Consider the following 21,520-nt stretch of genomic DNA (forward strand, 5'->3'; position numbering starts at 1 on the left):
CTTTGCAAGTTTGTCGATCACTTCGATGCCCACAGCCTGAAATATGCTGGGCCACCCCTGCCAATTAGACGCGAGTCGAATATTGGCCTCCGGTGATGGATCAAGCCTGAATGGGTAAAGTGCATGATGCGAGAATCAGCGTGCAAGGCACTGCCGCTGTAGACGCCTTTGGCGGTGTTCACGATGCCGCCAGGCGAGGGACCTTGATCACGAAGACATTGACAACCCGCCGCCCCTGGCCACACCGACAGACCTAGGCGGGTTCTTCGCAGCTTGCCCTTACACCACCACGTCCTCCTAGTCTGCCAACTCCATCATGGGCTGTTGTGGAGAACCTGTCGAGAAGTCGATGCCTGAGGAGGGTAACAGAGTCAATCCGTTCACGACAGGCAGCCCCGTTAGCCAGCAGCCCAGTCCGCAGAGCGCCCTTCAATGGCAGGAGAAGGCTCTAAATCTACCCACTCTTGCGACGCCCCAGCCCGTGCTGCACTATGACCAACCTGCCGCGGTGCAGCAGATATTTGGACAGCCAAACCAGTTTGGTCCGCACGGCTCAATTAGCCTCAACGATTCGACGTTTCAATCGAGCTTTGCTCCGACTACGCCATCGCCACCCCCTCAGGGTGCCTTCTCTCATATCCAGATACCTTCGCTCGCCCATCCAGCTGCAGTCTACGCGGTGGGTAACGGAATGACAGTCAGTGGGAGAAGGACGGCTTCCTCTCCGGCACAGCAAGCCTTCTCGCCTCCGCCAGCCGATGAAGGCAAACTATCCATTGCTATCGACTTCGGTGCGTGTTCTTACTTACTGTCCTAGGAAGTTGCTGAAGCTGTTGTGCAGGTACGACATTCTCGGGCGTGGTGGGTACTATGCAAGTCGTCTGTGTCAACTGTGGCTGACGCCCATGATCATAGGCATATGGGTCATCACGTATCGCAAACGGCAAGATCCAGCAGATTCTGAACTGGCCAGGCTCCTTTGAGACATTCAGAAAGATACCCACATGCCTCTTGTATGACGAGCGTGGACAAGTCGCCGCGTGGGGACTTCAAGCCAAGACAGCTAGTCCTCAGCCTGGTGCAACAAAGTGTGAATGGTAAGTTCATTCCCGTATCTGAATGCCCACATGGATTTCAATCTTATTAGGTTCAAGCTGTTCCTGGAACCGCACGCGTTGCGTGATGAGCATGCTGTGGACCCGCGGCTTCCATCCCTTCCTGTAAGACTTATACCTTCATTCCGTCGTCCGGATGCACTCATGCCTCAACGTAACAGCTTGGGAAACAAGCTTTGGACCTCATTGTTGATTTCCTCCGTTGCCTTTGGGAATATGCCAAACAGCAGATCACGCGCGAGATCGGTGCTGTCGCAGACCTCGGTAAGCCGCTGCTAACCCATTATCTTTGGGATACTGCTGACTTGTGTTCAGACTCGGCGGACGTTTGGCTTACGGTTCCAGCGGCATGGGATGCGCGTGGCTGTCAGATAATGCGCGACGCGGCTATCGCTGCAGGGCTCGTGTACTCTTCTCGTGCCGGCGACACAACCTGGCGAGACCGCCTTAGGATTATTACGTGAGTTTTTAGTCTCAGCCCATTTGATATAGCCGTGCGCTGACGGCAACCAGCGAGCCCGAGGCTGCCGCGGTGCACTGCGCTAGCCTTACGGACTTGCATAAGCTGCGGCCAAGCCAGAATTTCATGATCTGTGACGCCGGTGGCGGTACCGTCGTACGTATCGTCCTAGCCTCTTATGGCCCACTAAACAGACACGGATTTGTGCCACTGACATCGCGGTTATGATTTTGCATGCCGTAGGATCTTGCCATCTATAAGGTCATTGGTTTACTTTCAAGCCTGGAGATCGCGGAAATGTGCGCGCGCTCAGGTGCTAACTGCGGTTCGCTGTTCCTCGACTTCCGATTCCGCGAGCTTGTGCGGACGCTCTTGGCGGATCATCCCGCCCATTTGAATGGTGCGTTTCCTAGTAGTTTTCGACGGTAGTTTGATTCAAGCTTCAAGGCTTCCATAGCGGCGTCTCTTGCATATTTCATGCATACCTTCTCGGAGACGACAAAGATGGCGTACAACGGGGAAGCAGATGATGGTAAATATACATTAGCTGCCTCAGGGCTGGTAATGACTATTCTCTTTTCGGGTTATTCTGCGGACAGACAAGATGTTCTACTTCACGTGCTTCAATCCCGAGGATCCACATGACCCATCCGTGGGCCTGATACATGGTGACCTTGTTATTCCAGGCGTTCTGCTCCGGCGGGAAGTCTTCGACCCCGTCGTGCATCAGGTGCGTACTTACCCACTGTTTCGCCTTATAATGTGCGCTCATGGTCTTACTATTCCACTCTACTATGAATTCAATCCGACTTACGCAATCGCGACCGCTCTGGTGCTTTTGTCACCATATGATCATGATGCTCTCCATCCTATCATGATCTCACACACCCAATACATTCTATCCCCGGACGTACGCTGACGCGGAATGAATTGCACCTGTGCTATTCCTGTGTTGGACCACCCTGCATCTCGGCGGGCCAATCTCATCCCAATGCTACCGTATCTGGGCTATTGGATCTTAACGGACGAATCTCGATTTTATGATCGGAATGTCGACTTGGGTGTGTCCTAGGTCCTGGGCTTGATTGAGGAGCAAACAAAGAAGGTCGACCAGCCGCTTCACGCATTACTTCTCGTTGGTGGATTTAGTGGTATGTCGTGTCTCTTTCATCCGTCTGGTACGCCCCCTTGTTCAAGGTTTCTCTGATCCCTTTTGCCTCGTTTTCTACTGCCGTAACCTCCGGACCTAATCTTCTCTCGTGATCAGGCAGCCAATACCTGTTCGCAAAGGTCAAGGTACGTGTCATACTAGACGTTCCCAATTGTCACCGGTTGTGACTGTTGGACTGGTTGGCAGGAACGGTTCGCAGCGCCGATTAGTGTGATCGAGCGGCCCTCAGACTGTGACACAGCGACGTTGCGCGGCGCCGCACAATATGGGTTAGCACGTCGTCCGCTTGTTTCCAGCGTGATTGCGCCACATTCCTACATGATGAAGGTACGTACGTACCCGGGGCTGCATGGTATATCTCCGTTATCCTTCTGTCACCGTCTCCCTATGGTTTGTGCCGCTCGCTCCTGCTACTTACCCCATTCTCTGGCTTTCCTAGCGCCTGATTCTCTGCCGCTTGTCTCGTAAGCTGACGCGCCGTCGCCGTTACCGCAGGTGAAGCTGCCGGCCGAACCAGAAGACCACCTAAAAAGGCCTGCATATATCCGCACGAATGACGCCGGGGTGTCCATCTGTGAAAATCGGTACGAGAACAGCCTAGTCTTATCCTTAGCTCGCTACATGTCACTCTGTATCACAGGCTGCAATTCCTCGTTGCAAAGGGTGCAATTCTCAGGAAAGGGTAAGCGCTCTTGTCCCGTCTAATGGGCTGCGGTTTTGATGCCCGGTCAGGCAGCGCGTGAAGCACAAATTTTGGTAGGTTCTTCCGTACCGAGCATAGCCGCAGAGGCGTCTTGAACGCTCGCTGACGTATCTCCGCTGTCACAGCAAATTTTCGCAGAATGTACCAGGTGAGTGCTGTGTGCTTTCGATCGCAGTTGTGCCACGAAGCCGTAATTCCGATCGAGATCTAACATGACTCTTTGTGCCCTGGCTGGTAATGTGCCGCGTCTTCGACAGACCGCATGTTCGTTGCCACGCTGTACACCGCGGATAGCGATAAGATCATGCGCTATACGGATGAGGTGCGTGCCTCGGGCGGCACGATGAGCTCGGAGTACTAAGTGGTTCTTTCCTTGTTACATCATCTAGGGCGAGACGGAGAAGCTGTGTGACTGGACCGTCGACCTAAGCGTGCTGCCGAGCTTTCAGCAGAACGCCCAGCAGCCGCACGCTAACGGATTTTATACCGGTACGCCCGAGGCTCTCTCTTTTCATTACGCTCAAGCTCTGACATGCAGTAGAGTTCGAGCTCGGCCTAGAGCTGGACAGCGCCGAGGTGCGCGGGATACTTATCCAGAATGGCCAAGATTGGGGTCACGTCGTATTCGATTTCCGGGCTTGAGCGTGCCTGGTACGGACCGTAGCCGTTCTCTTTCATTCTGCTTTTAGGTGGGAAAGAAGCCTCTTTTTGGTTGCCGCTATGCAGTCTTTCTTGTTCTCCACGTTCTCGACAGCCGTCTTTCCGACAATGATCTTCTCAACATGTCCGCTCCATCTCATCTCTCATCGGCTTGTGTGCGATCGTACGATATACCACCACATTCCGGGCATTCCGGCGAGCGGCCGTCGGTTGCATGGGACAGAGGGTCACTGCACCCGGCACGGCAAGTGCAATTTGCAAGGTTGTGAATGCCGTCTGTGTGACGGCCGCAGGTCGCAGCACTCTAGATTGACAGCCTCCACTGGTTCCATTGAATAGCACAAACGGAGGCGAGGGCCGGCGCCGTTGGCTCAGCTCGGCACGGAGCGATGGATGTCAGCGCACGCCACGGCCGCTTAGTTAGCACGACTTCCTAGGAGACCTCTTAGCGTTGTACAGCATTCTCGGAACGACGCAGTCGTCGGAATTGCGCGCCTGGGCGCGCCGGGGACGCCGCGCCAGATTGGTTATCGATAGACGTCGGACGGCGAGCGGTGTCTTGCGTGCTGGTGCACCACATGGGTGGCCGGATGATGCTTTATGGTGCTATGGTTACCTATGAATCATCTTCTGCTGCTGGGAGTCGAGTCAGAAGGGATAAACCATCAAGAGAAACACTGGCGCGGCAAGCCCGAGAAAGGGATACGTCGGGCGTTCGCACGTTTCCGAGCGTTCAGGATAATAGATGGAATTTCGTAGCCTCGGACTCTGTGTACGCCGGGGGAGGCCATGTGTGGCGGCCGACTGGTGTGGTTTAGAGCGCTGTGGCGGAGATCGCCTTGCGGTCTCCCTGCGATGCTTCCGTCCAGTCGGGTGTTCCCGAGCAGAGGCTTGCCAGGCAGTGTCGCTGGCTGAGCAATCGATCGAATTTTCGCATCGCGCCGCGGCTGCTGCAACCGGGGCTCTCGCGCTGCATCAGACACCCGCAAAAACGCTATAAAACGATGCACCAAGAGGGGCGCGCGGTGCGCAACCTGCCCTCACCACCACCACCTCTTCCGCCTCCTCGTCGCGAGAGCCATGGCGGCACCTACCCTGAAGACCCTGACCACGCCTGAGCTCTACCGCCTTCTCGAACCCATCACGCTACCCGCCTCTTCGCCGAAAGCCAAATTCATCAACTGGGGCCTCAGCTACGAGTGCACTCCGCTCGCCGTCTTCGAGCCAGAGACCCCGGAGCAGTGTGCGGCGGCGCTCGAGCTCGCACGGCGCGAGGGCCACACCCTCCGCGCAGCAGGCGTAGGGCATAGTCCGAGCGATCTCGCATGCACGTCGGGCTTCATGCTAAGAACGGAACGGCTCGCCCGCATCACCGAGGTGTGTTTTTAAGCGCGCGCTGGCAATCTCCGCCCAGTGTGATCGCAGCCCCTGGGATCTCAGGCACTGACACCCTCTCCCTCCACACCCCGCAGATCAACACGGAGAAACAGTATGTCGTCGCGCAGGCCGGTGTGACCCTCAGTGCGCTGCATGCCGAGCTCGCAAAGCATGGCCTCGCCATGATCAACCTCGGCAGCATCTCCGACCAGACCCTCGCCGGCGTCGTCACCACCGCGACCCACGGCACCGGCATCCACTTCAAGGTCATCTCGACACACGTCCTCGCCCTCACCCTCCTCCTCGCCGACGGCAGCATCGTCCGCTGCTCCCGCGCAGAGCGCCCCGAGCTCTTCACCGCGTCGCTCTGCGGGCTCGGGGCAACGGGGCTTATGCTCGATGTCACGCTCGAAGTCGGGCCCGCGTTCCGCCTCAAAGAGACCCAGGAGAGCGTCCCGTTCGGTAACGTCGTCCAGAACATCAACATGATTGCGAACAGCGCAGAGCACGTCCGGCTATGGTGGTTCCCGCAGGCGGATATCGTGCGCGTCAGCTCTGCAAATAGGACCGATGAGGTGCGTGTGCTTTCCCTCTAGGTAAGAGCCGGTCTGACGCGTCGCAGCCGCGGAATCCCGGGGGCAGCTTCTTGTGGCATTCGCTTGTCGGGTACCACCTCATCCAGTTCCTGTTCTTTATTGGTATCTATCTTCCGTTCGTGAATCCCTGGATTTGCTGCCTTAGCGCGTGGCTTGATCGCGAGACCACGGTCACGGTCGATGACAGCTGGAAAGTGTTCAATCTCGACTGTAAGGTGTGTCTCGCACGCATGTGCTTAACTCTGTGTTCCCACCCCTGCTTCCTCTGCTTCCCACTCCCACGCACCGCGAAGGCTGACGTCGTTCCTTTCTTAGTACCCCCAGTTCACGACCGAATGGGCGATTCCATATGAGAATACGCAGGCGTGTCTTCGCGAGCTGCACGACTGGCTTAAACAAGAAGATCACGACCCACATGGCTTGCGCCCGCATTTCCCCTTGGAGATACGTTTCTCCGACGCGGATGACATCTGGCTGAGCCCGAGCCATGGTCAGCGCACAACTTGGATTGGGATTATACAGTACAAGTATGTGCATTTCTTATCCTGGCTGTTGTCTTAGTCTTGGCTAACCCTTCCCTTGCAGACCATACGGCCTCAACGTTCCTTACCGCGCCCTCTTTGCGCGCTTCGAAGCTATCCTCATTCGCCACAGCGGTCGTCCACATTGGGCAAAGTCACACCCCCTTCGTGCTTCAGAGCTCCGTGCCCTGTATCCCCGGTTCGACGACTTTGTGCGCGTGCTTCAGGAGGTAGACTCGGAAGGCGTGTGGCGGAATGAATACGTCGAGCGGCATCTGTTCGACAAAGAGATCGACGGGAGAGCGTTCAAGAGGCGGAAGTGAACGACGATGACGATGCACCGTGGAAAGCACGCGGAGGGAGACAGAAAGGGAACAAATATCCAAAAGCTAATAGACCTGAACGGTTGATCTTGCACGGGCTGCATCGATTTTTATCGCGTATTATTTGTACTACTTTAATGTTCTTCATAGTGACCCATACACTTTGTTGTAATGGCTATATAGCTCGTATCTTCAACCACATGCGCCGGAAGTAAGCTTGCTAGATTTGCACACGCTAGTGCCGCGGCTCACCTGTTGGCTTTGCGGAACCATGTGTCCTTGCGAGCGGGAAGCTCTCGAAGTATAAGCATTTTGTGTAACTTTCCCCTCCGCTCCTGTGCTCTATCACAAGAATGCAGCAACCCCGAGTTGCAAGCATGCGAGTACCAGCCACGAAGACACTAGCCAAGACTGCCGCCACGAATACAGCTGCAGAAAAAACACTAATTGCGCAGCTGCCTGTCCCCTCACACCACAACACCGCCGTCGGGATCGGGCCGTCGTTCGGCGCAAGCCCACGTGGTTTATGGAGCGCTCGTGAATTATGGGCGCTTGTATGTGCAGTCAGATTTACCGCGGCGCCGCTTGACTAGTCTTTGACCTTTCATCTATGGACCCTGAGGACGAGGCGGGCTGGGAGTTACATGTTCCAAAATGGAGAGGGCTGGGCCTAACGGATCCTATCAAGGCGGTCGAGGTGAGTTCTCTGCATAGCTTGCAAAGTCATGATTCGAAACGCTTTAGGATAAATGGCTGCTGCTGCCTGCCTTCCTCAAAGTCAAAGGATTGGTGAAGCAGCACATTGACTCGTTCAACTATTTCGTCGACGTGGATATCAAAAGCATACTTCGCGCAAACAGCAAGGTGACCTCCGACGTCGATCCTCGCTTCTGGCTGAAGTACACCGACATCCACGTAGGCTTCCCCGACCGTACCGACCCCGACGCTGTTGACAAAAGTGTTACCCCTCACGAGTGTCGTTTGCGGGACACCACATACTCCGCTCCTATCCTCGCTACTATCCAGTACACCCGTGGCAAGAACGTTGTGCGCAGGCCTAACGTGAACATTGGTCGTCTACCCATTATGCTCCGGAGTAACAAGTGTGTGCTCAGCGGGCGGACGGAGATCCAGCTTGCGCGCATGAGTGAATGCCCTCTCGACCCTGGAGGGTACTTCGTGGTGAAGGGCACGGAGAAGGTCATCCTGGTCCAGGAGCAGTTGAGCAAGAATCGTATCATTGTCGAAGTCGACCCTGTCAAGGGCGTCGTGCAAGCGTCCTGCACATCTTCGACACACGGAGGTCTCAAGTCCAAGACGTACGTTGCGACTAAGAAGGGCAAGATCTACCTCCGCCATAACTCGATACATGAGGATGTGCCCATTGTGATCGCTTTGAAGGCTCTCGGCTTCCAATCCGACAAGGAAATATTGCTCCTTACTGCGGGGAACAACGAAGCCTACAAGAGTGCCTTTAGTCCTAACCTGGAGGAGGCCGCCAAGTCAGGCGTGTTCACGAAGCACCAGGCTCTTGAATACATCGGTAGCCGCGTCAAGGTGAACCGCAAAGTCATCGGACCGCGACGGCCAGCTTGGGAAGAGGCTCTTGAGGTCCTTGCTACTATCGTTCTTGCGCACGTACCTGTCGTTAACATGGACTTCCGCGGAAAGGCTATCTTCGTAGCTACGATGACGCGGAGGGTACTCATGGCAATGGATGACGAGAAGATGGTGGACGATCGAGACTATGTGGGCAACAAGCGGCTCGAGCTGTATGTCCTCTTGTATTTCTCCCCTGCGCGTGACTAACTAATTGACTCACAGTGCCGGACAGCTGCTGGCTCTACTTTTTGAGGACCTATTCAAGACTTTTAACACTAATCTTAAGTCGGCTATCGACAAGGTCTTGAAGAAACCGTCGCGGACATCGGAGTTCGACGCGTTCAACACGATGCAGTTCATGGGCGACCACATCACGGCTGGCTTTGTGCGTGCGATCAGCACAGGCAATTGGTCGCTGAAACGCTTCAAGATGGAGCGAGCGGGTGTTACGCACGTCCTCAGTCGGCTCTCGTTCATCAGCGCACTTGGTATGATGACGCGCATCAGCTCCCAGTTCGAAAAGACGAGGAAGGTGAGTGGGCCACGAGCGCTGCAGCCGAGTCAATGGGGAATGCTCTGCCCCAGTGATACACCTGAAGGCGAGGCATGCGGTCTCGTTAAAAACCTCGCCTTGATGACACATATCACCACGGACGTTGACGAGGAGCCAATCGTCCGATTGGCGTATATGCTCGGCGTAGAGGGTGAGTTCGTTCCTCCAGGTGCGCGCCATACGAGCTCTGACGACGACACCAGACATCAGCACTGCGACTGGCACCGAAATTTACGGTCCACACACGTATGTCGTCAACGTCAACGGTTCCATTATCGGCCTCACTCGCTACCCTGGCCGTTTTGTGCACAATTTCCGAAAGCTTCGTCGTGCTGGTCGCCTAAGCGAATTCGTGAGCGTGTACATCAACCACCACCATCGTACGGTCCTCATTGCGAGCGACGGAGGCCGCATCTGTCGACCGATGATCATCGCCGACAGAGGCCGTCCTCGCGTTACGACGGAGCATATTCTCGTGCGTCTCTCTTCGGACCCTCTCCGGATGACGCTGAAATGAGCGCTATGGTAGTTGCTAAAGGAGGGCAAGATGACGTTTGACGACTTCTTGAAGCAAGGTCTCGTTGAGTACCTCGACGTCAATGAGGAGAATGATTCGTACATTGCTTTGTACGAGAGCGACATTGTCCCCACAACGACTCATCTGGAGATAGAGCCGTTCACTATTCTTGGCGCCGTTGCCGGTCTTATTCCGTATCCACACCATAACCAGTCGCCTCGGAACACCTACCAATGTGCCATGGGTAAACAGGCGATCGGCGCGATAGGGTACAACCAGCAGAGCCGTATCGATACGTTGCTCTATCTGTCAGTTTACCCGCAACAGCCGATGGTGAAAACTAAGACCATCGAACTTATCGGGTACGATCGCTTGCCCGCTGGCCAGAATGCCACAGTAGCCGTGATGAGCTACTCGGGATATGATATCGAAGATGCGCTCATCCAGAACAAGGTATGTCTCCGCAAGATAGTATTGTATACTCGTTGATATTGACTGGACACCTCTTAAACCATCAGGCTAGTCTGGACCGAGGATACGGACGTGTACAGGTTTTGCGCAAGAACGCGACGCTGATCCGCAAGTACCCCAACGGAACGTAAGCTTCTCCACTTCGTCAAATGATGGACAACCTCTCGATAACACGTCTTCACAGATATGATCGCTTGGCGGATGCTCCGGTGGATGAGGGCAGTCAAATCCAGAAGAAATACGACATCATCCAGGCAGATGGACTCGCAGGCGTCGGCGAGCGTGTTGATCCTGGTGATGTGTACATTAACAAGCAAACACCGACGAATGCAAACGACAACACCTTCACAGGCCAGGCGGCAACAGTACCCTACAAGAACTCACCCATGACGTACAAATCCCCCGTCGCAGGCTATATTGACAAAGTCATGGTCACAGACACAGAGAATGACCAGACGCTGATCAAGGTCCTTATCCGTCAGACGCGGCGCCCCGAGCTCGGGGACAAATTCTCGTCGCGTCACGGACAGAAAGGTGTTTGCGGGCTGATTGTCAATCAAGAAGACATGCCATTTAACGACCAGGGCATCGTGCCCGGTATGTCCAGTCTTCCCTGATACTAGAATCTAGGTGGTGATTATGTGCCAGATACTATTATGAACCCGCATGGTTTTCCTTCTCGGATGACGGTGGGCAAGATGATTGAGCTACTCGCAGGCAAGGTGATGTATTTACTTTTTTTTCATTATGCCACTCCCGCTCATATCTGTGCAGGCCGGCGTTCTCGCGGGCAAGCTCCAGTATGGCACAGCGTTTGGAGGCTCCAAGGTGCATTCGCTCTCAAATCCGCATGAGGCATAAGCTGACGAGTGCACCCAGGTCGAAGACATGTCCCGAATCCTGGTCGAGAATGGTTTCAGTTATGCAGGGAAGGACATGCTCACCAGCGGCATCACTGGTGAGCCCATGGAGGCCTACGTATATTTTGGCCCTATCTATTATCAAGTGAGTCTCTCAGTTCATGCGTATCACGATGAAGGCAATGCTGATCTGATCTCTTCTCAGCGATTAAGTGAGTGCCATTCTCAGGGAGGTCTTCCATTTTTGCTGACGTTTCGCAGAGCACATGGTCGTGGACAAGATGCATGCCCGCGCAAGGTTTGACGGTTCTCCATTCGAGGCATTTCAACCCTTGAAAGTTCACCTACAGAGGTCCACGTGCTACGCTGACCCGACAACCTACCGAGGGACGGTCTCGCGAGGGCGGTCTGCGTCTCGGAGAGATGGAGCGCGACTGTCTGATCGGCTACGGCGCAACGCAGCTCCTTCTCGAACGCTTGATGATTTCGTCGGACAAGTTCGAGGTCAATGCGTGCGAAGAGTGCGGGCTCATGGGTTACAACGGATGGTGCACGTACTGCAAGAGCTCAAAGAAAATGGCCCAGCTCACCATCCCATATGCCGCAAAGCTTTTGTTCCAGGAGGTGCGCCGCTCCTTACAAATATGCGAGCCACTCTGATGTACCTGTAGCTTATGGCTATGAATGTCGTTCCGCGGCTGGTGCTTGACGACGCATGACCCGACCCCACAAAGTTCTGGACGAACCGTCAGCTGATCTTATTCGCCGTCTGATATCGACCTTTGCATTTGTATCATTATATACTCCCCATTCAACTGACAGGCGCGGTTCGCCGTTCCATAGGAACAGCCAGCTCAGCGTCGGCGTCCATCTCATTTTCGTCCCACAATATAGACGACAATCACCACGAACTGCCTAGTGCTTCCTTGGCTCTACACTCAATCTGATCCTGCGCGCGGCGCGCATCTATTCATCACTTTGCTAAATCTTCGCGTCCAACGTTGATAGGCGTTCTCGGGGCGAAGATTGTATTCCACGGCTGCGCGGAGACAGGTACATATGCTTCGGGGTGTATGTCGGAGGGCGTGGCTCAGTACTTGTACAGATATCTTGTAATGGTGTTAATGTATTTGCTCCTGCCGCCGCCCTGAATTGAACCCGATCGGGCGTCCGGTCCGGCTAGCGCTGCGCGCCAGCAACCACTCAACTTTAACCATAACCACGTCCACTCACCTAGCCCTCTACCTGAAAATACAGCCATGGCATCCCGCGGTGGTAGCAGCACCGCGTTGCGGCGGCTCATGACAGAGTACAAGCAGCTCTGTTCACAAGGTCACCGTTTGCCTAGGCCGTATACGCCGCCAGCTCACGATGACGTCTCGCACAGGCTCTCCAGATAACATGTTTGAGGCAGGTCTGTCCCTCGTTCTCTATTGACTTGCGTGCCAGAATGTTGATATAGATGCTGTTTAGGGCCGGTATCAGAGGACGACTTCTTTACATGGGAGGCCCTCATCATGGGTCCGAAAGACACACCCTTTGAGGGAGGTGTATTTGCGGCAAAGCTTACTTTTGTGTGTTCTCACTTTCTTCTGTCAGAGTCTTGTGTATACTGACTTGCGTTCGATCGACAGCCTGTCGATTATCCACTCTCGCCATTCAAGATGAAGTTCGAACCTCCTCTCTTCCATCCCAACAGTAAGTCATGATTCTGCTGGCCTCTCGCCTTGTACTCATGCAACACAACTATGTGCGTGCAGTATACTCTGATGGAACAGTGTGCATCTCGATTTTGCACACGCCCGGTGACGATCCAACTATGTACGAGCAAGCGAGCGAGCGATGGAGCCCTGTTCAGAGTGTTGAGAAGGTTATCCTTAGTGTCATATCAATGCTTGCCGGTACGCCTTCCCTTGACATATACTTTGTTCTTGAAGTTGGTACTAAGTAGCCATCGATGACAGAGCCAAACCTCGAGAGTGGCGCGAATATTGACTGCTGCAAACTATATCGAGAGAATCGGGTGGTAGGTGGAGGTTTGAGCATATCCACAACTCAAATATTTACCGCTCTACAGGAATATGAGCGGATTGTTCGTGAATCCATTAAGGAGCAGCTTGGCCTGTGACATGTGCACGATGATGTGCATGTTTCAACACATAGAAGTTGCAGTACTGTGGTGAAGTGTATGCTACCAACTATCACATGACATGATGGATAAAGGTGGACAAAATCTCAAACTGGTGGTCTTGTTATATTTCAGCACTCTTGAGCCTACTGTAGTTTTATGACTGTAGTGGATGTTGCACGTCACAGAGCTCTCATCCTGTCTGTTATTTTGCCTCTTTCATATGTCACAGAGAGATCCATCCAGTTGTGACACTCAAGATTTGTCACAAAGAAAAAGTCACATTTTTCAGGCCTGCAGCACTCTGTAGTAATTTGTGGTTGTCAGCTATCGCCGGGCTGATTTTCCTAACAGACATTTAGAATTTAAATCTAGAACTGGGAAAATCCACTTTTGTACTCACTTCAATAGAAAAGAGCCTCAACAGGAAAATGACCTCTAAATATGATGGGCTTTACTAAGTTATACAACAAAGGCAAAGAGGTTCCTATCTCTTAGCTGAACTGGATGGGACCTCTTGTAAGCAGGCTATTGCAGCCTTTCATATAGTTCCTTACATTTCTAGGAGTACTGTACTTTTACGACCATACCAGGTGAAAGTGCCCAAAATGAGTTTTTCTGGCAACTCACCAAAATTGCCATAAATCGAGAGAATATTATTGGCGGTGTCCACAGAAAAGCATTGTGATGTGTGACATCTGGTATGGTCATAAAAGTACAGTAATGTGCAGCTGAAAAAAATTGGAATCATAAAAGATAGTACTATGCGGCAATACAGGAACAAGCGCACACACCTTGGCCTCGGACCACCACCATCTCCCGTTAGACGCCCGCACCATCTGGCCGCTCTCCAACTCCTCTGCGCGCACCGCCCCATCTCCCTCTCCCAAAATCGCCTCCACCGAGGTCCCAAGACTTTGCGGCTCGCTACGCGGCCCGGGTCTTGCAGATACCGACACTGCAAGACCACCTCGAGCTGGAGGGGCCAACGCAGCATCCCATGCTGTGCCCTCCAGACACCCCCGCCCTGTGCCATTGCGCACGGGGCACCTGCGTGCGGATTCCTGCCTGTCGTTCTGCGCGAGTGGGTTGACAGGTACTTGGTTCCCCCTCTCGACGTCAAGTGGGCGGGTATTTGTGTGGCCGCCCAGCGCGGCCACTGAGGATCGGGAGCTGCCACTCCGCACACATGGCAAGGGGCACGCTTTCGGTGTGGGCCTTTGTCAGGTTCGTTGGGGGCCCCATTTAGGCTGTACCTTTTTGTGCAATACACCCTTTGTAACTCTCTTTGTCGCATGTGGACCTCTGGCCGCCTGTGTGACAGATGGTATAAAGCTGACCACGTCGCGACACCAGGGTCCCCTCCAGTACCACCAGCACCTCCTACTGGACTTTGACTCTGCCTACATGTCATTCCATCCCACGCCCGATGCTGCTCTCTTCCAGAGGCTGGACGAGTTCCTCGGCCAGCTCCAAGATATTTCGACCGGCCTGGCGGCGGTCGGCGATCCGCTGCGGCGTTTCGTAGCCTCCACGGCCACTGACCCCATGTCTGCCACCTCTGACTTCTTACGCGCCCTGGGCTCCCTCTTTGCCGCATGGGCCTCTCTCGTTGAGGGCAACAACAGCCAGATGGCCGCCCTCCTCCCCCCCCTTTGTCCAAGTCCTCCAAGGGCAGTGTGCGGATGCTGTGAGGCGCATACGCAAGCTTGAGGACCGCCTGGCATCTGCGCACGTCGTGAAGCCCTCGGACGACCCTGCTCTCATGGAACGCCTGAGTGGCCTGGCCGCGAAGGTGTCTTCTCTCAGCGATAGGTATCAGAGAGCGGCCGACAGTTCAACATCGCCTCCCATGGGCCTGCATAGCTCGATTCACGCCCCTGCTCAGCTCGCTCCATTGCAGGGCCGCGGGAAGAAGCGGCCTGCAATCTTCCTGGCTGAACCGGCCCCCAACCAAGAGCCTCCAGTGAAGCGGCAGGCTCTCAACCCGTATGCCATCCCGCGCGATTGGGAGTGGGGCAGGATCACTGCAATTAGCCCTCTAATGGATGCGTGCCATGGTCGCATGCCGCTAGAGTCAGCCCTGGCTCTTACCAAGGCCTTCGAGTTCCGCCCTCGGCGAGATGGCACTGCTCAAGGGTCGCCTGCTCCGGGCATCTATGCGGCGGTTGCAGGTGTCCCACCACACTCGACGCCACTGCCTGTGGCCCTGACTTCTACCTCGTCTGCGCCCGCTAAGGCTGCACCGGCCCCGCCCAAATCCAAGCCGAAGGCCCCGGTTGTTCACGTCGCGGCTCCTCGGAAACCTACAAAAATCCTGCGCGTAGTCTTCTTCACAGCCGTTACAAACCTGGCTCACCGGTGTGACGAAGCTGACGTCCGCGCATGGGTGCGTGAAAGGCTCCAGCGTATTGGCGAGGAGCCTAACAAAGTCGTGGGGCTCCACTGGCACGAAGGTGGCGTCCATGCAGACATCCGGTTCCAGGCACGCCCGACGGTGGCTACACGTGACTCTGTGAATGATGGCGCGGACTGGCTCGCCAACGCTATGGGGACAGCGCGCTCGGCCACTGTCGACTTCTATACACCTGTTACACGCATCGCGGTGAAGGCCCTCCGCACCCACCGTCCAGGTACCGACCTTGAACTAGCGTCGGAGGACATAATCTCTGCCATTGCGCAAGAGAATGCCTGGGTCGCTGGGCAGCTGCTGCAGCACAACCAGTCACCCCGACCCTTCTGGATGGACGCGACGGGCGGTTCTGGCACATTCGTCTTTGCTGCCTACGACAATCGTGACGGCACAGTCAGCGAGGGCTGGTGCAAGAAGTGCCTCCGAGTCTTCGGCGTCGAGCACAGCATCCAGTGCCATGACACCACACCGCGGGTCCCACTCTGCGACCGGTGCTGGCACTGAGAGCACACCGGGGGGTCCTGCAGGGCCGCAAAGCTTTTCTGCTCGAGGTGCTCACTGCCTCATGTCGATGTTGATCACACGAGGTTCTGTGTTCACCCGGACTGCCAGCAGGCATGCCTCGACACTGGTGGTGCGCACCTCTTGCTCTCACGTGTACTGTGCCAGCTGTGATAGCGTCGACCATGCCCCGTCGTCTCGGGAGTGCCCTTACAGCCGCCGTGCTGGCGATTGGGACGCGAAGAAATGGTTCTCTCAGCACCCCGCGGCGTTCTCTGCGCAGGACATGCGTCAGCGCGAGAAGATGTATGACGGCGAAGTGGTTGTCGAGACCAAGAAACAGCATTGACAGGCCCAGGCTGGTGTGCCAGAGCCTGACGACAATATGTCTTCCTAAGTAGTCTGGAACTCTTGTATAATTAATGAGTAATACACCTGTTCAGCCCTCTCCTGTGTTGTCTCGTGTGCCGACCGACAGTGGTTCGTCGCATGGGGCTCCGGTAGACTCTGACTCAGGCTTTGCGCCTGAGCTGCCACCTCCTCTTGACATTGATGAGCTCCACCGTGCTGCGGGTCAATGTGCATCCCACTCTGGTGCAGCGCCGCCTGCCGGGGCGGTAGGCAATGAGGGACAGGCTGGTACTGGCCCTGCACAGGGTAGCAGCTTGGGGCAGCCCGTGCGATGTATATCAGCCAATGTTCAGAAGAGTGCCCTCAATCTTGGGTGTTTACTCAATAGTAACCGCGACGCTGATATCGTGCTTGTCCAGGAGCCCTTCAAGGGCCACATCAAGCTGGTTGCGTCGTCAACGGATTCAGACGGCGAGTTCTATTTCCATACCACTGCCCACCGTGATTTCATATGTTTGGGGTACTCTGATACCACAAGGGTTCTAGTATATGTTCACACGCGGTGGCGCAGGGCAAGCCCGCAGCTAAAACTGTCTGCAGTTTGCCACGATGACGCCCTGTGCGTCACTATGCGCGTGGAAGGGAAGGACATGACATTTCTGAACGTCTACAACGACTGCAGGACATTTGCTGCAGTAGATTACTTGCTTGACCGAGCGGACATGCTGCCTACCATTGCTTTTATGGCGGGGGACTTCAATCTGCGCGACCCGCAGTGGGACTTTGGCCAGCGCCGTCCGGGTGCCGCCTCACGCCATCTTGCCCAACGGGAGTGCCTGCAGGAGCTTGCACAGGAACAGCTTGGTCTCGCCCTTGTGAATGACTCAGAGGGGCCTCCAACGTGGCTCACCAGGAAGCTGTCTGAGAGCAATGGCGTCCTGGACCTGGTGTGGGTCGATCCACAGCTGGGAACTGTGGATGGGCTCTGTGTTGACGATCTGGGCCGTGGGGCTAGTGATCACGCAGTGCTGCGATGGACCCTCCCGGTGCAAGGCGAGCCGACTGTTACTGCCAATGTCAAACGCGGCTCAGCTGAAGGGGCAGCGTATGTGAGGCGGTGCCGCTCGCTTGTCAATGTGCTGCTGCTTGAGTACAACTCACGCGACCAGGTCGAGACTATTGGCAACTGGCTCGGACACCGGCTTGATGATGCCTGGGCTGAGTTTGCGACCATGCCCAATGTCACTCGGCAATCCAAATCCTGGTGGAGCGCGGAATGCAGCGCAATCGTTAAGGAGGTGTGAACACTGTGGACGATGTGCAAGGAGCTTGTCGTGCAGTGCAAGCGGTGGCAGGCTCGGGTGGTGCATGCTGGGCAGAACTTTGACATGGATTGGCATCGCGAGGTGCTGCAACTCACCAGAGAGGTTGCTGCTGTCACAAGGCGCATCGACGAGGCAAATAAGCGCATGCGGGGGGCTGTGCGGCGTGCAAAGAGGGCCCACTTTGATGGCCTGATTGCAAAGACTGACCCATCGAGGATCTGGGACTTAGTTGGCTGGACCAAGCTCCGCCGAATGCCCACAACCACAGAGCTTGTAGACCAAGCTGGCGTACCAGTCGAAGAGCCAGAGCAACTTGCTGGGGTGTTCCAGGAGCAATTCACGCCTGCGAGCCCCCACTTGGTGGATCTGTCAATCCTGGATGAGATGCCGCAGCGTGAAGAACGCACCTTTCCCCCGTTCTCCACGTACGAGCTACGTGAGGCCATTCGCGACACCAGCAACTTTTCTGCACCTGGGCCCGATCATGTTAGCTGGTTCTGGCTGAAGCGCATTGTGAAGGACCAGTCCGCGTGTACCTGCACTGAGAACGACCATAATCACCTTGACACCGAAGTGCGGGTCCTGGCTTTCTATAATGCCTGCATCCAGTACAGGATTCACCCCACCATATTCAAGCGTTTATGCACAGTCGTTTTCCCCAAGCCTAACAAATCTGACTACTCCAAGGCCAAGGCGTACCGCCCAATTGTGCTGCTCAACTGCTTGGGAAAGCTCTTTGAGAAGATGATCGCGTGCAGAATGCAGTTCGACTCACAAAAGTTTGGCATCATGCACCTATGCCAGTTTGGCGGGGCCATGCAGCACAGTACGCAGGATGCCGGGATCCAGCTGGTTCACAACATTCAGCAGGCCTGGAAGCGGGGGGTGGACTCAACTGCCCTGCTGCTCGATGTCTCGCAGTTCTTTTTGTCCATCCACCATGGCATGATGGCTGTGATCCTGTGGAAGCAAGGCTTCCACGGCAGTCTGTGCGCGTACTTCGAGGATTATCTTATTGCTCGCCAGACTGAGTTTGTCTTCAATGGTCCTCAGTCCGATCCGACAGACTTCTCGATAGGTGTGGGCCAGGGGTCTGCACTCTCCCCGGTCTTGACAGGCCTCTATGTTTCCCCGGTGCTGCACTTGGTCATGCCCGTTGACACTGTGCTCGAGGGCAATGCTACGGTGGAGTTCTATGTGGACGACGGCCTGATCCACATTGCAGGGAAGCTTGCCCCGCAGCATGACCACTACGACGGCCTGATCTACAATAACTGGCTGATCAAAGGCATCTTCGGGTTGATTGTGATGCACCTTGGACGGCTGGGCCTGGGGGTCGAGCTTGACAAGCTAGAGCTTATGCACTTTCGAAGGGCACGGGAGCAGGACTGGAGTGAGAGCGAGCTGCTCGGGCCGAAGCTGAGGCTCCACATTGATGGGCAGCTGCACGCTGTTCAGCCTAAGCGTATTATGAGGTACCTTGGTTTCTACCTGGATCCAAAGCTCTCCTTTCGGGAGCACATTTGGTTCTACACCACGAGGGCATCCAGCACCATCAGCGCATTGCAAATGCTGGGGAACTCGAATCGTGGACTTACCCCGGTGGACAAGCGTTGCCTGTACATCTCGAATGTTCTCCCAATCCTCACATACGGCGCCCAGCTATGGTGGCACCCGGAGTGGAAGGGCAAAGTCTGGATTCAGAAGTCGCTGCAACGTGCGCAGAACCGTGCTGCCCGGTGGATCACTGGCGGCTTCCGCACGACTTCAGCCGGGGCCCTCGAGATGGCCGCCGGGTTGTTCCCTGTGCGACAACATGTGGACAAACTTGTGAAGAAGGCGTGCCTGCGTGCCCGCACCCTCCATGATGGCCATCCCATGTGGGCGCAGCTCCTCCACCCATCGTGGCGGAAGGGGCCGCAGAACATTCTGGCCCTGATGCCTCTGTGTGGCCAGCCCTTGCGGGATGGGGTCACTCCCATGTCTCACGTTGATCGGCTGGGCCGGGCTTGTACCGAGGAGTTTGCGGTCTTTGACAATGAATGTCGCCCCAGCACCCGTGTTAAGGATGTATTCGACGACCAGGTGGCGTTGCTGCGGGCGTGGGCTGGGTCGTTAAGCACTCGGGTGGCATCCGGCAGGGGCATTTTGGGTGTAGAAAGGCCACTCCCTACGACGCCGAAATGGCTGCGTTAGCGCGGGACCTGAACGAGGTCATACGGGACTTGCCCGGTAGCGTGACTGACATCCACGTATTCGCAGATAACCGGGCGGCGCTCTTGTCCATCCTGGCTGCGGGGCGAGGGCCTGCACAAGGGCTGTCCGTTGCGGCCTGCCAGTCGGTCCATTCCTGGCTGACTGCGTCGCCCGCGCATCACATCCATGTGTGATGGTGCCCTGGTCACAGGGGGGTGTATTGGAATGGTGTGGTCGACAAAGCGCCGGTCTTGGGGCGGCTGAGCCGTCAGACGAGGTGTCCTTCGCCTATGCGCGGTAGTGCATCACTGCCGATGCCTATAAGGCGTAGTGGGCAGATATGCACCATCTGCCCTACCGTGGGCGCAACAACTTGATGCAGGTGTCTGACTTTGAGCACTGTAAGCACACTTCGGCCAACTGGTTCCTGCGGACGGCAGGACGGAGCACCACGTACATGGCGCGGCTGATTTGGTTCACGAGCGGGCACTTTCCGCACAGTGCGTTCCACGAACATTTCAACTTCGAGGGGAACCAGCGGTGCGGGGTGGATGTCGAAACTCGCGACCACATTTGGTTTGACTGCGACTTGTGGATCAAGAAGCACAAGCCCCCGAACGCCGAGATCGAGCGTATGCATCGGGGCGAGCGCGGTGTCCATGCAGCCTTGGATCTCCTCCCCCCTACGCCGCCAGGCATGAGTTTGCTGGAGCACTTCCTGCAGGACTGGCGAGAGACGCCGATCGCTCTCGATGACGTCACAGAATTCCTGCGCCTCAACCCGATCGTGGGCACCTTCACCTGGCTGGAGCTGGTCGACCAGGCCTTGGGGGATTGGGCGCACGGCAAAGACGACTCCCTGGTGCTCCTCAAGGTCGACCTGCACACGGTGCGGCGCAAGGCTGCGTATGAGGCATAGTATGCTGACCACCCTAAGGGGGACCTCACCGAGTTTGTTCAGTCGTACGCCCTAGTGGGGACTCACGCCGTGACTGATACGTTCGAATTTGACAATGCGGGTGTCACAGTGCTGCAGGCTGAGTTCGGGCTCGCAGCGGCTAAGGCAAAAAATCGTTGACTTCCCGGAGGCGCCAGGCGGGCAGCTTCACACCGTCTACCTTGTGCTGGCTCGCGTTCTCTCCCACTTTCCCCTCTCTCTTCTTTTCCTGCTCTGTTTATTCGATTGTGTATGTCTGTCTCCCCTGGTATGTAATTATTAGGTGCTCATATGCCCCGTTGTACACACTCTAAATCCGCGGATTTTTAAAAAATAAAAAAATAAATACAGGAACAAGCATCAAAACTACTTCTTCTCAACCTCGTTGGAACCAGTCAAGCAATCACAGATGCAAAGCCTATAATGACCACAGTCTGTGCAAAAGCCCAGAGTGTTCCACTCTTGCATGGCCTCAGATAGGGGTTCAATAACAGCTTTACTAAGGTGGCACAAGTTGTCTCACGAGAGAAATTTGGAACTTTTTTGTTACAAAAAATATGCGAAAACAGCCTGAAAAAATAAGTAAGAAAATGCCATATTTTTCCTCCCGGTATCCGGCGGCCCGGCGACTCGGCAACCCGGCAGCCGAGCCGATTGTCCGCCAGGCCATTGTCAAAGCGCCCGTGGCTGCGGCACCCGGCGGACAATCGGCTCAGCTGCCGGGTTGCCGAGTCGCCGGG

At 55.5% G+C, this 21,520-nt stretch overlaps 6 protein-coding genes across 6 annotated transcripts; all 6 read left to right on the forward strand.

Annotated features, from left to right (window-relative positions):
- Positions 1 to 298: 298 nt before the first annotated feature.
- Positions 299 to 4,295, forward strand: PHACADRAFT_261180 (uncharacterized protein). The gene is made up of 20 exons (XM_007398900.1): positions 299 to 791; positions 842 to 861; positions 916 to 1,097; positions 1,148 to 1,220; positions 1,277 to 1,379; positions 1,431 to 1,575; positions 1,629 to 1,731; positions 1,819 to 1,975; positions 2,033 to 2,107; positions 2,175 to 2,305; positions 2,648 to 2,726; positions 2,843 to 2,871; positions 2,933 to 3,073; positions 3,242 to 3,330; positions 3,387 to 3,428; positions 3,479 to 3,502; positions 3,575 to 3,597; positions 3,707 to 3,771; positions 3,839 to 3,938; positions 3,991 to 4,295. The coding sequence occupies exons 1-20, from the start codon at positions 317 to 319 to the stop codon at positions 4,089 to 4,091; spliced, it is 2,157 nt and encodes a 718-aa protein (XP_007398962.1). The 5' UTR covers positions 299 to 316; the 3' UTR covers positions 4,092 to 4,295.
- Positions 4,296 to 5,148: 853 nt separating this feature from the next.
- PHACADRAFT_261187 (uncharacterized protein) lies at positions 5,149 to 7,124 on the forward strand. The gene is made up of 5 exons (XM_007398901.1): positions 5,149 to 5,486; positions 5,582 to 6,061; positions 6,109 to 6,297; positions 6,398 to 6,609; positions 6,668 to 7,124. Exons 1-5 carry the CDS (start codon positions 5,190 to 5,192, stop codon positions 6,924 to 6,926), a joined length of 1,437 nt encoding a protein of 478 aa, XP_007398963.1. The 5' UTR covers positions 5,149 to 5,189; the 3' UTR covers positions 6,927 to 7,124.
- Positions 7,125 to 7,536: 412 nt separating this feature from the next.
- PHACADRAFT_100019 (uncharacterized protein) lies at positions 7,537 to 11,648 on the forward strand (the record flags this gene model as incomplete). The annotated part of the gene is made up of 13 exons (XM_007398902.1): positions 7,537 to 7,623; positions 7,671 to 8,698; positions 8,751 to 9,232; positions 9,285 to 9,556; positions 9,611 to 10,051; positions 10,117 to 10,196; positions 10,254 to 10,666; positions 10,718 to 10,791; positions 10,844 to 10,897; positions 10,949 to 11,086; positions 11,193 to 11,227; positions 11,280 to 11,553; positions 11,601 to 11,648. The coding sequence occupies 13 exons, from the start codon at positions 7,537 to 7,539 to the stop codon at positions 11,646 to 11,648; spliced, it is 3,426 nt and encodes a 1,141-aa protein (XP_007398964.1).
- Positions 11,649 to 12,173: 525 nt separating this feature from the next.
- On the forward strand, positions 12,174 to 13,313 carry PHACADRAFT_261188 (uncharacterized protein). Its single transcript, XM_007398903.1, has 7 exons — positions 12,174 to 12,261; positions 12,317 to 12,343; positions 12,403 to 12,503; positions 12,564 to 12,627; positions 12,690 to 12,830; positions 12,894 to 12,955; positions 13,007 to 13,313. Exons 1-7 carry the CDS (start codon positions 12,189 to 12,191, stop codon positions 13,055 to 13,057), a joined length of 519 nt encoding a protein of 172 aa, XP_007398965.1. The 5' UTR covers positions 12,174 to 12,188; the 3' UTR covers positions 13,058 to 13,313.
- Positions 13,314 to 13,518: 205 nt separating this feature from the next.
- On the forward strand, positions 13,519 to 13,701 carry PHACADRAFT_100538 (uncharacterized protein; the record flags this gene model as incomplete). Its single annotated transcript, XM_007398904.1, has 1 exon — positions 13,519 to 13,701. A coding segment is annotated over one exon (183 nt), but the record flags the coding sequence as incomplete, so codon positions are not given.
- Positions 13,702 to 20,183: 6,482 nt separating this feature from the next.
- On the forward strand, positions 20,184 to 20,921 carry PHACADRAFT_198672 (uncharacterized protein; the record flags this gene model as incomplete). Its single annotated transcript, XM_007398905.1, has 2 exons — positions 20,184 to 20,732; positions 20,781 to 20,921. 2 exons carry the CDS (start codon positions 20,184 to 20,186, stop codon positions 20,919 to 20,921), a joined length of 690 nt encoding a protein of 229 aa, XP_007398967.1.
- Positions 20,922 to 21,520: the final 599 nt, after the last annotated feature.

The sequence above is a fragment of the Phanerochaete carnosa genome, assembly GCF_000300595.1.
Source record: "Phanerochaete carnosa HHB-10118-sp unplaced genomic scaffold PHACAscaffold_8, whole genome shotgun sequence".
Taxonomy (NCBI): domain Eukaryota; kingdom Fungi; phylum Basidiomycota; class Agaricomycetes; order Polyporales; family Phanerochaetaceae; genus Phanerochaete; species Phanerochaete carnosa.

Coding starts and splice junctions, on each gene's coding strand:
- PHACADRAFT_261180 (XM_007398900.1), top strand. CDS start 317: ATGGGCTGTTGTGGAGAACCTGTCGAGAAGTCGATGCCTGAGGAGGGT. Junction 1,221..1,276: donor CGCGGCTTCCATCCCTTCCT/GTAAGACTTATA, acceptor TCAACGTAACAG/CTTGGGAAACAAGCTTTGGA. Junction 2,872..2,932: donor ACCTGTTCGCAAAGGTCAAG/GTACGTGTCATA, acceptor ACTGGTTGGCAG/GAACGGTTCGCAGCGCCGAT.
- PHACADRAFT_261187 (XM_007398901.1), top strand. CDS start 5,190: ATGGCGGCACCTACCCTGAAGACCCTGACCACGCCTGAGCTCTACCGC. Junction 6,062..6,108: donor CTGCAAATAGGACCGATGAG/GTGCGTGTGCTT, acceptor GACGCGTCGCAG/CCGCGGAATCCCGGGGGCAG. Junction 6,610..6,667: donor ATTGGGATTATACAGTACAA/GTATGTGCATTT, acceptor CTTCCCTTGCAG/ACCATACGGCCTCAACGTTC.
- PHACADRAFT_261188 (XM_007398903.1), top strand. CDS start 12,189: ATGGCATCCCGCGGTGGTAGCAGCACCGCGTTGCGGCGGCTCATGACA. Junction 12,344..12,402: donor AGATAACATGTTTGAGGCAG/GTCTGTCCCTCG, acceptor GATGCTGTTTAG/GGCCGGTATCAGAGGACGAC. Junction 12,504..12,563: donor TTGCGGCAAAGCTTACTTTT/GTGTGTTCTCAC, acceptor TTCGATCGACAG/CCTGTCGATTATCCACTCTC.